This window comes from Oncorhynchus gorbuscha, linkage group LG16 (genome assembly GCF_021184085.1).
Source record: "Oncorhynchus gorbuscha isolate QuinsamMale2020 ecotype Even-year linkage group LG16, OgorEven_v1.0, whole genome shotgun sequence".
NCBI lineage: Eukaryota > Metazoa > Chordata > Actinopteri > Salmoniformes > Salmonidae > Oncorhynchus > Oncorhynchus gorbuscha.
In genome coordinates, this window is record NC_060188.1 from 80,685,748 (window position 1) to 80,698,202 (window position 12,455).

At 41.7% G+C, this 12,455-nt stretch overlaps 1 protein-coding gene across 3 annotated transcripts in view; it reads left to right on the forward strand.

The window, feature by feature from the left end:
- Positions 1-672: 672 nt before the first annotated feature.
- The window catches only part of sbno1 (strawberry notch homolog 1 (Drosophila)), a 34,106-nt gene continuing 22,323 nt past the window's right edge, over positions 673-12,455 (forward strand). The window contains exons 1-8 of one of the 3 annotated variants that reach the window (XM_046306104.1): positions 673-974; positions 2,502-2,618; positions 4,086-4,172; positions 4,530-4,766; positions 4,992-5,130; positions 5,935-6,032; positions 6,192-6,282; positions 6,477-6,637. In XM_046306104.1, the coding sequence (XP_046162060.1) occupies positions 2,502-2,618; positions 4,086-4,172; positions 4,530-4,766; positions 4,992-5,130; positions 5,935-6,032; positions 6,192-6,282; positions 6,477-6,637 (930 nt within the window). In that variant the 5' untranslated portion in view covers positions 673-974. The remainder of the gene's footprint in view (positions 975-2,501; positions 2,619-4,085; positions 4,173-4,529; positions 4,767-4,991; positions 5,131-5,934; positions 6,033-6,191; positions 6,283-6,476; positions 6,638-12,455) is intronic. The other 2 variants (XM_046306106.1, XM_046306105.1) reach the window with 2 other exon arrangements.

A 12,455-nucleotide genomic window follows, 5' to 3' on the forward strand; every position in this document is an offset into this window, starting at 1 on the left:
AATTCTTTGTGTGTCTGTGTAATTTGAGGGAAATATGTGTCTCTATTATGGTCATACATTTGGCAGGAGGTTAGGAAGTGCAGCTCAGTTTCCACCTCATTTTGTGGGCAGTGTGCACATAGCCTGTCTTCTCTTGAGAGCCAGGTCTGTACATAATCAAATTCATAGTCATATCTCTCTTGCTCTCTGTAGTTTTGTGTTCAGGTGTGTCATGTTTTGTTTGTGGCTTTTATATTTTGTTTTCATGTTTTGTTTGTAAGCAAACTTTTCAGACTGCCTTTTTCAAAATCTTTTACAGCATTTTTTACTTAAAAGGTATTACATTTAATGATTGTGTAAAATATTATTTTATTATGAATCATATAGATTTATCTGTTTATTATTGCTGCTAGTAAGAGCATGAATTGAAAAGCCTGAGGGGTCCCCATCTGAGTCTGGTTCCTCTCAAGGTTTGTACTTTCCAGGGAGATTTTCCTTGCTTTGTGCTGCTGCTTTGGGATCTCTTTCTCTCTCTCTCATGATTTGAAATCATGACACACAGACCTCTGATCAAGACCGGCTAACGTTTTAATGTGATTATTTATATATTTGACCTTACCAACATGGGCGTTCCAAATTACATATGTTGCAAAATGTGTGCCAAACGTCACTTCCTCCAAAGACACGTGACACGGTTTTAGCGCTCGGTTTCTGGATTGTGAGGTTTAAAAAATTATGCTTGAAATGCCAACATTATTTTCTTTATCGATTGAGGATCGCCAACGGACGCCCCGCGGCCATTTGGAAATACGTTTTTGTCGACGGAGCAGAAAGAATTCTCGACTGAAAATTCCAGCGCTCGGGTTAAACGTCACGTGACCAACCCGCGACTGGCTGCTTGGTAAAGATGGCGGAAGGTGGTTAGAAAACAGAGGAGCCAACAGGGTAATATCCCGGTTAAGGCAGCGATTAACGGAACGCCCGTTCACTGATATGTGAGTGTTGTTACCAGGCACAAATGTCTGAAAAAGGTTGAGGATTTCCCGAGGATCACAGTAAAAGAGAGGCTGTGACGTGTTGCTTTCGTGAAATTGAATTTTGGTGCCCTCTTTCAATTCATGACAGTTACCTTTAGCTGTTAGCGTCTAACTTACTGTACAGTAGCTAGCTATCTTTAGTAACTGTGACTGAACATAACACAAAACATCTTAGTTTGATATTAGCTAGCTAACTAGGGTAACTTGAGCTAACTAACTTTGGGTAGCTAAATACTCTTGTAACATTACTAGTATCAGCTAGCAAACTGTTTATTGTTATTGTAGATACATTAGCTATGGCTAATAATGCTAGCGACTGCGTTATATGGGGTTATCTTTTAGTAACGTTACATTGATTTGCTGAGTGTAGTTAAATGTATAGGGGTTAGCCTGCTAACTAGGTTATCCAGCAAGCTAGCGACCAGCCAAGCTAACGTTAGTTATGTTGCATGCAAACAAATGTCTCCCACAGAAACCGTTGCATATCGATGTTTTTTGATACGATAGTAACTTTACTTATTATTTATGTGGCCAGTTACTATAACGTTAACTGTTATTAATGATCAATTTAGTTGGAAGCATGCTAGCTAGTGAACTAACGTTAGTTAGCTAATATTGCCACACAGTGAGTACGAATATTGTAACGCTGTTCACTTTTTTTAGAGGGTGTGTGGTTTTCTAGCTGGCCTATTCATAATTGACTGTCTTTGCCTAATAAGCACGTTTTAGAACAAGTTCGATTTAACATTAGCGAACAACCACGTCACACCAGGAAGTTGAGACGAGGGAGTCGGTCAGTGCAAACACGTGCCGGGGTCTGAGTCACTTTGTAACCAGGCAAGTTCTCAAGATCATACTCCTGGATCTACATATTGCATTTAAGTGTGTACACACAGAATATTTTTGCGGTCTACCTTGACCGAGTTGTTTTTGGAAACTGTCCAACATGCTGCAGCATTCCGGCAGGTGCCACATGCCAGTCAAGACGCTCGTTCTCATCTGGATGGCATCATTTTTTTAAATGACCAACAAACATCTACAGCAACAACCAACACTACTTTATTGGTGCACATCTAGTCACTATGTAGCTGAGTGAAGTTCTCTGGTCTGATGGTTTTATTAACTGTTAGATAAATAAGGTTTACACAGTCAGTGATCACACCCCTGCCACATGGTGCTGCGCATTAGATGGTCCTAATGTCTGTCTGAGAAATATCTGTTGATTGAAAACTCCCAACCTTTATTCGGTGTGGTTTGAATTATTTTCTTTGCGCTATAATGCTTCTATTTCCCTGTGTGAAATAGTGTGTTGTAGCAGGGTGTGCTACAGATGGTAAACTGTTAAATCCAAGGTGTCAGAGAGTCCAATGTACAACAGTCTTAACTAAAGATGGTTGTTTTGGTTAGATCACTAGCAGTGGATAGAGAGGCCTTGCCCAATCTGTCCCCCGCGGATGTCACTCACCAGTTTGTTGCTGTTTGCAGATGATGGATCCTGGACAGGATTTGCTCCTAGCAGCCCTGAGCGAGAGCGGCATCTGCCCCAACGACCTGTTTGACTTTGACCCTCAGGATGCTGCAATGCCCTCTCCCACCCCACAGGTAGGTGAAACTGAGGGAGGCATCTTCCCAGTACTCCAAAGTGTCTTTTAGCTAGAGCTATGACGGTCATTGATCAGCCAAATGACCACTGGCACCGTTATAACCATTTGACTAGCTTATTTTATTATCATCCATCTTCATCCATAAATGTTGGTTACACAGTAATTGTGCCACCTCTACTTCTAGTTCTTCTGAATGAAAAGCACTATATAGTAGAGTTCGACCGATTCATCAGAATGGCCGATTTAATTAGGGTAGATTTCAATTTTTCATAACAATCGGAAATCTGTATTTTTGGGCGCCAATTTTAATTTTTATTCCTTTTATTTAACTAGGCAAGTCAGTTAAGAACACATTCTTATTTTCAATGACTGCCTAGGAACTGTGGGTTAACTGCCTTGTTCAGGGGCAGAATGACAGATTCTCACCTTGTCAGCTCAGGGGTTTCAATCTTGAAACCGCACAGTTAACTAGTCCAACGCTCTAACCATTGCACTCCACGAGTAGCCTGCCTGTTACGTGAATGCAGTAGAAGCCAAGGTAAATTGCTGGCTAGCATTAAACTTATCTTATAAAAAACAATCAATCATAATCAGTAGTTATAACTACTAATCCAGTTTAGCAGGCAATATTAACCAGGTGAAATTGTGTAATTTCTCTTGCGTTCATTTTACGCAGAGTCAGGGTATATGCAACAGTTTGGGCTGCCTTGCTCATTGCAAACTAATTTGCCAGAATTTTACGTAATTATGCAATGCATTGAAGGTTGTGCAATGTAACAAGCATATTTAGACTTAGGGATGCCACTCGAACGTTCCGTATTTCGTTGAAATAATCGTTTTGTTTTCATAATGATAGTTTCCTGGATTCGATCATATTAATGACCAAACGCTCGTATTTCTGTGTGTTATTATGTTATAATTAAGTCTGATTTGATAGAGCATTCTGACCGAGCAGCAGCAGGCCCGTAATAATTCATTCAAACAGCACTTTTGTGCGTTTTGCCACCAGCGCTTCGCAAGCACAGCGCTGTTTATGACTTCAAGCCCATCAGCCTAATGGCTGGTGTAACCAATGTGAAATGGCTAGCTAGTTAGCTGGGTGTCCGCTATTACTGGTTTAAACGTCACTCGCTTTTAGATTTTGAGTAGTTATTCCCCTTGCGCTGCAAGGGCCGCAGCTTTTGTGGAGCGATGGGTAACGATGCTTCGAGTGTGGCTGTTGGCCAATTAATCGGTATCGGCCTTTCTGGTCCTCCAATAATCAGTATTGGTATCGCCGTTGAAAAATCATAATCGGTCGACCTCTACTATATAGTTATCTCGATAGGTTATAGTGGCCTCCTCCCAGAATCTCAGTAGTATCTTTTCCTTTGATCTGCATGAATACATAACTAAAGGACAGCCTGGGCGCTGCTTTTAATGTGTAGTGTTCTCTGGTGCTGATGTGAGTTTTGTTTCTCTCCAGTCCATCTCCATCAGTGCCCTGGGTGTTGACTCGGGGATGGAGCCAACGGGAGTCACAGCTCCACCCAATCCTACAGGCACAATCAGGGTAGGAACTCTATTCAACTAAATATTGTTTAGTTTGCTGTTACTAAGAAACCTATTCAGTCAACTGGTAAACAGGGTTTTGAAATGGAGAAGCTAGCCACTGCCTAAACTTGCCCAGCAAGTTTGCTTTCCATTTGAGAATGTTTTCACATGTTTGTTCCCATCTAAAAAGGACCCAGAATATTTGTACGTTGTCTACACATTTTGAGAACATAGACCATCAATTTAAAAACTATTTGACCTATTTGCAATTTGTGTATTGACTCTAATTGTCTAGTGTTGTACTGTAGTATATTGTCTGTGTGGTAACATCTCACCCTCTTCCCCTGTTTCTTTACTCTGCTCACTGGTCCACCAGCACAAACCTCAACCCTCAACCACCACATTTGTCTTAAATCAACTGAATCAGTTGCCATCGCTGGGAACAATCGTTGTGACCAAGCCCTCAACTGGAGGCACTGCCAGACATACCATCACAGTCACCAAGGTAGTCCATACCACTCCCTCAGCCCTGCGGGGGTCCACTTCCACACTCACCTCCTCCACGGCCCTCCCCTCCGCAGTCTCCACAGTGGTTTCTTCCAGTCTAGAGCAGGTCAGTGGAGGAAATGCTTTTGCCCTTGGACAAAAATGCAGCTGGAAATGAAAAATATACAAATGTGTGTGTGTGCTCTCTGATTTGGTAGAGTTCAGGAGGGCTGAGAGGTTCTTCACTTCCTGTGCTGCCTCTTGCAAAATATATTTTTTTAAATGTAGGGACTACTGAACTTTAGATATAAAGCCTTCCGTGTTATAACATATCTTTCCCCCTGTGTGTCAGATCCAGCTGAAGGACCTGTTGAGGACAGGCGGTCTGAAGGGCAGCACCATGAAGGGTAGTAGTCTGGTGGAACTCATGAGGCTCAAGCCGCCTCACGACATCGCCCAGCCGGTCGCCACAGCAATAGCCACAGGTACCAGTGAGTCACAGTACTAATTGAACCGTGACTGGGTTCCAATGGCTCCAAAAATGGCTTTTCTTTTCCCAGCCTCTTGCTTTTTGAGAAAACAAGAACACTCGATGTCACTACCATAGGGGTCTCGCCTATTCTATACCATTTTCTAAGATCAGAGGTGACCTTGTCAAGGGATGGAATCCTTTGAAGGGCTGAAACTGCTCTTATTTAAAGGTGCAGATATTTCAGTTAGAAGAAGCGGTCGAGAATGAGGTCATGTAGCCATAGACATTTTCTGCCCATGTTATTTTGAGTACCAGTGTTCAATCCATTCATGCCATTCCCATGTCTATTTTGCTCTTTTAAGTTTAGTTTGGGAAAGGCTGACCAGGATGTAACAGCCATGTCAAAACCCTTCACTGTACAGAGTATTAACTTAACTCACAGGATCATTAATGTGTACCAAACATGTCTATGTTCAATGCTCTCATTCTCGCAGAGATAATACTGGTCTCGACAAAGATGATGCATAAAACGGGTATGGACAAGATGATCAGGAATCCTCTCAGAAACTAGTGTTGTGTATCACAGGATGGGAAAGGAAAGGGTTTTTGTAAAAGGGTCCAGTTTTCACACCTGTATGGCACTTCCACAGTTCACACCCACTTTACTTAAGGTTGGTTTACACTTGGGAAGCAGTGAAGTGACTTAAGTGACCCTGGGCTGTTCAGTTCAAGTGAATCATGCCTAAGTGTGTGAATGTCTTTGTTTATAATGGACTTGGTCAGTTGTCTGTTTTTACACTAATGATTCTGTCTGTTCTCACAGCGGAACTGAACAACGGGATAAAGGAGGTGTCGGGTAAAGACTCCGCTCGGGTCTGGGTGAACGACGACGTGAAAGTGCGGAGCTTCTCACCTACACTAGTGAGTTTGTGGCATCGTCCAATCACTGACTCTTAACCAAAAGGCAGAGGTCGTGGTAGTCCTAATAAAATCTCTACCCGTTCTCCATGTTGAATGACAGAACCTGAGTTTCTTTGAAATACTTCAGTCTGCTTTATAATCAGTGATGTGTTTTTATAGAAACTCCCAGGAATGGAGGAGGAGGCTGAGGAAGAGGAGGATGAAGAGTTGGGTCATGCTGAGACATACGCCGAGTACATGCCCATGAAATGTAGGCTTTAATATGAGTACTCCCAACTATTTAGTGTTCTTTCACCTTTACTGAAGCTATTGACTGATGAAAGATGGGTGGAGCCCATGCAGAGGTTCACACTGAGTCACTTTGTCTTTGGGGAGCAGAGGAGTTGATTCAAAATGGTTTCATTGATTAGTTGGTTGACTGACTGATCATGTTGCTTGTTCCAGTGCGGATCGGGCTGCGTCACCCAGACCCGGTTGTGGAGACAAGCTCCCTGTCCAGTGTGAATCCTCCCAACGTGTGGTACAGAATGTCCATACCGGAGGAGACCATCGACCGTGGCTGGCTGTCTGCTCTACAGCTGGAGGCCATCACATACGCTTCCCAGGTAAAGATCCTACACCTTTACACTACTGCTCACCTGGCCAGATCTAGACCCTTCTACAGCTTGGCACAACTTTATGCTCACCTGGCCAGATATAGACCCTACTACAGCTTGGCACAACTTTATGCTCACCTGGCCAGATATAGACCATACTACAGCTTGGCACTACTTTATGCTCACCTGGCCAGATATAGACCCTACTACAGCTTGGCACTACTTTATGAACACCTGGCCAGATATACAGACCTGCCAACATGCACGTATTTTGCATATCAAAAACGTAATTCTCTGTTCAGGTACGAGATCCGAGTAAAAAAATTAAGCAGAAATGAATAGGGCCTGATTTTTTTTTTTTTTTTATATATTTTTTTTTGTTGTAAATATTTGTTTATATATAACATTTTAATAAAAAATATATCGAGTAAATCTAACATCCCGATTCTCGAGCTGCAACACACAGACATGTAGAGAGTTTGTCAACGGATATGGAGATGAGTACATCATTATTGGACGTAGTACCGTGTTTGCCCCTCCTGTTTGTTGTGATGCAGAGTTTTCTGACTGTCAGCTGTACGTAAACACATGGACAACTCCCTTTTCGACTCTGTGTGTTGTGGAAAGTAATTGTTTCAAGCTGTTAGTGAATATAAGATGAACTTTCAGTGGGCTCTAAAGTGCCAGCAGTTCACTCGCATTTGCTAGTGGGAGAAATTAAATGCAAATGTGAAAAATAACTGGTCGCATTTGTGCGAGTGTGATATACATTTAATTCTGCATCCCATTGGTTGTATTTTCCATGTAACATTACGAGGATCACACAACCTGATAGACTGTAACTGTAATTATGATCCACGTCACAATCATTATAAAAGTATAATAAAAGAATACATCTGGGCATTAAATGGAGTGAGGAGTTTAGAAGACTGTAACTAAGAATGAATGAGTGTCCGGTATTCGCTAAAGAGGCAGTTCTTCTAAAATACCGTGGCACTAGATTTGAGATTTTATCAATATCTAAAATCATGTATGTGCTGCAAAGAAATACAATAGTATTTTACATAGGCTGAAACAGCAGACTCTTCTAGCGAACAGCGTTCAGATTCCCTTTGCGGAAGCATACTGCACTTCGTGTAGCCAGTTGGCGGTCTGTGTCGATGCAATCCTTCGTTTTTTTTGTTTTCAAAATGATTTAGCTTATAGTTTTGATTAGAAAACGTGTCTAAAAAGCAATTAAATATATTTTTTTACCTTTTAGTAGGAAAGTCAGTTAAGAACCAATTCTTATTTACAATGACTGCCTAGGAACAGTGGGTTAACTGCCTTGTTCAGGGGCAGAACGACAGATTTTATCTAGCAACCTTTCGGTTACTAGTCCAACACTCTAACCACTAGGCTACCTGCCACCCCAATACTTGTGAGCTGGCCCTAGTGATTGGCCCTGTTTGAGAGGTGACAAGCGTTCCTCTACTATAGAGACTAAACTTGGGGGCATGTGCTAAGAAAAACATTTTATTTATATAAAATAATTATCTATACTGTACATGTAATGGAATAAACATAGCCAATCTGTGCTAATTCCACAAAACATATTTATTTTGTATGGTCTGTACTTATCAGTATGAATTTTGTAAATACCTTTTCAGAAGACTGAACTGAACCAGGTGTGATCCATAATGTTTGTCTAAGCACGTGCTCTTGAAAAACAAGTGTAGGTTCCATGCAATAACCAAATGAGCAGCTAATTTGGCAAATCATTGTTACTGCAGCCAGTCAGTAAAGCGATGTCACACTATGAGAGTGAGGAGACTGAGAGAAACAGACAGAGCAGCAACAGTAGCCCCGAACCCAAAAAAATCAGAGTACACGCGCCTCAGACCTTCCTTCCTCGATACCAGGAGAAGTGGTCATGCTTGACGCAATCCAAGCTACCAGATCATGCTTTTTGTACAAGGATGATGTTGACATCAATCATCAAGGAAGCTCAGGTAAGGGCTTTCATATAAGGATGCTAAATTATTTGATCCTAAGATATATTGCATAATATTACTATTGCCTTTAAGTGACTCATACAGTGGGGCAAAAAAGTATTTAGTCAGCCACCAATTGGGCAAGTTCTCCCACTTAAAAAGATGAGAGGCCTGTAATTTTCATCATAGGCAGACTTCAACTATGACAGACAATGAGAAAAAAAATCCAGAAAATCACATTGTAGGATTTTTTTATTAATTAATTTGCAAATTATGGTGGAAAATAAGTATTTGGCCAATAACAAAAGTTTATCTCAATACTTTGTTATATTTCCTTTGTTGGCAATGACAGAGGTGAAGACGTTTGACAAGGTTTTCACACACGGTTGCTGTAATTTTGGCCCATTCCTCCATGCAGATCTCCTCTAGAGCAGTGATGTTTTGAGGCTGTTGCTGGGAAACACGGACTTACAACTCCCTCAAAATATTTTCTATGGGGTTGAGATCTGGAGACTGGCTAGGCCACTCCAGGACCTTGAAATGCTTCTTACGAAGCCACTCCGTGGTTGCCCGGGCGGTGTGTTTGGGATCATTGTCATGCTGAAAGACCCAGCCACGTTTCATCTTCAATGCCCTTGCTGATGGAAGGAGGTTTTCACTCAAAATCTCACAATACATGGCCCCATTCATTCTTTCCTTTACATGGATCAGTCGTCCTGGTCCCTTTGCAGAAAAACAGCCCAAAGAATGATGTTTCCACCCCCATGCTTCACAGTAGGTATGGTGTTCTTTGGATGCAACTCGGCATTCTTTGTCCTCCAAACACGATGAGTTGAATTTTTACCAAAAAGTTATATTTTGGTTTCATCTGACCATATGACATTCTCCCAATCTTCTTCTGGATCATCCAAATGCTCTCTAGCAAACTTCAGATGGGCCTGGACATGTACTGGCTTAAGCAGGGGGACACTTCTGGCACTGCAGGATTTGAGTCCCTGGCGGCGTAGTGTGTTACTGATGGTAGGCTTTGTTACTTTGGTCCCAGCTCTCTGCAGGTCATTCACTAGGTCCCCCCGTGTGGTTCTGGGATTTTTGCTCACCGTTCTTGTGATCATTGACCCCACGGGGTGAGATCTTGCGTGGAGCCCCAGATCGAGGTCTTATCAGTGGTCTTGTATGTCTTCCATGTCCTAATAATGGCTCCCACAGTTGATTTCTTCAAACCAAGCTGCTTACCTATTGCAGATTCAGTCTTCCCAGCCTGGTGCAGGTCTACAATTTTGTTTCTGGTGTCCTTTGACAGCTCTTTGGTCTTGGTCATAGTGGAGTTTGGAGTGTGACTGTTTGAGTTTGTGGACAGGTGTCTTTTATACCGATAACAAGTTCAAACAGGTGCCATTGATACAGGTAACGAGTGGAGGACAGAGGATCCTCTTAAAGAAGAAGTTACAGGTCTGTGAGAGCCAGAAATCTTGCTTGTTTGTAGGTGACCAAATACTTATTTTCCACCATAATTTGCAAATAAATTCATAAAATCCTACAATGTGATTTCCTGGATTTTTTTCCTTCTCATTTTGTCTTTCATAATTGAAGTGTACCTATGATGAAAATTACAGGCCTCTCTTATATTTTTAAGTGGGAGAACTTGCACAATTGGTGGCTGACTAAATACTTTTTTGCCCCACTGCATATTACTTAACGACTTGAATAAATGGATCGTGAAAATTTGAAAAGAATACTATGGCCATGTTATTAACCCCCCCCCCAATTTATTGTACAATGTGGTTGCTCTTTCAACTTTTAGATTGTTAAAGTCATGTGGATGGGAAAAAGCATCAGAAGCTTCTGGCAGCTACAGTATCAACCCCAGCTATAACAACCTTTTTCCACCAAGCCAGTGATCTGAAACCCTCTTTACTACATACACTGCCTTTCAAAAGTTTGGGGTCACCTAGAAATGTCCTTGTTTTTGAAAGAAAAGCACTTTTTGCGCATTAAAATAACATAAAATTAATCAGGAATACATTGTAGACATTGTTAATGTTGTAAATTACTTTTGTTGCTGCCATTTCCAGGTTTTTAATGGAATATCTACATAGGCGTAAAGAGGCCCATTATCAGCAACCATCACTCCTGCGTTCCAATGGCACGTTGTTAGCTAATCCAAGTTTAGCATTTTAAAAGGTGAATTGATCATTAGAAAACCCTTTTGCAATTATGTTAGCACAGCTGAAAACTGCTGTTCTGATTAAAGAAGCAATAAATCTGGCCTTCTTTAGACTAGTTGAATATCTGGAGCGTTAGCATTTGTGGGTTTGATTACTGGCTCAAAATGGCCAGAAACAAAGACCTTTCTTCTGAAACTTGTCAGTCTATTCTTGTTCTAAGAAATGAAGGCTATTCCATGCGAAAAATTGCCAAGAAACTGAAGATCTCGTACAACGCTGTGTACTACTCCCTTCACAGAACAGTGCAAACTGTCTAACCAGAATAGAAAGAGGAGTGGGAGGCCCTGGTGCACAACTGAGCAAGAGAACAAGTACATTAGTGTCCAGTTAGAGAAACGGACGCCTCACAAGTCCTCAACTGGCAGCCTCATTTAATAGTACCCGTAAAACACCAGTCTTAACATTAACAGTGAAGAGGTGCCTCCGGGATGCTGGCCTTCTAGGCAGAGTTGCCAAGAAAAAGACATATCTCAGACAGGCCAATAAAAATATTTAAGGACAAAAGAACAGACACTGTACAGAGGAGTTGCTAGCACAGTCACCGGATCTCAACCCTATTGAGCTGTTGTGGGAGCAGTTTGACCGTATGGTACGTAAGAAGTGCCCATCAATCCAATTTGTGGGAGGTGCTTCAGGAAGTATGGGTGAAATCTCTTCAGATTACCTTAACAAATTGAATACTAGAATGCCAAAGGTCTGCAAGGCTGTAATTGCTGCAAACGGACAATTTTTTTTGTTTTTTTTTTTGACGAAGGCAAAGTTTGAAGGACACTTATTTAAATTAATAATCATTATTTATAACCTTATCAACGTCTTGACTATATTTCCTATTCATTTTGCAACTCATTTCATGTATGTTTTCATGGAAAACAAGGACATTTCTAAGTGACCGCAAACTTTTGAACGGTAGTATATATTGTTGAACACAACCTGCCATTGGCTGTGGCAGACCATGCAGGGCCACTTTTTCAAAAGATGTTTCCCGACAGTGACATCGCAGTGCAGTATGGCTGTGCCAGGACGAAGACTGCAAACATAATCAAGACACTGGCCCTTGATGATGAGCAAGGAATCACAGAACCGATGAAGAGGTGTCCCTTCAGCCTGGCTACCGATGGCAGTACTGACATGGAGGATGTCAAAATGTATCCGAATGTATTACGGTTCTTCAGTGCAAGTATCAGCATGGTAGTAGTGTTATTGCTTAAGCTATGTGAATCGAGAGAGTCTACAGGAAGAGCTGTATTTGACATAATTGACACTGAAATGAAGAACATTCCGTGGTCCAATTGTGAGTTTTGCAGCAGATAAGACTGTTGTCATGCAAGGTCTGGGAAAAGAGTTGGCAGCATTTCTGAAGACCCAAAATGAAAATGAGTACTTGGTTGGTTGTGCCTGCCATTTGATACACATAGCTGCAGAGAAGTTGTCGAGGCAGCTCATTGTTAATACTGAAGACTTTCTCGTAACCATCTTTTACTATCTCGACAAGAGTAGCAAGAGAAAAGCTTCTCTGCGTGACCTACAGATCCTGTAGGACACTGTCAGGAAGATTTTGAAGCTGGTATCTACAAGGTGGTTATCCCTTGGCCAGTGTATCAACCGCCTTCTGCAGCAATGGGATCA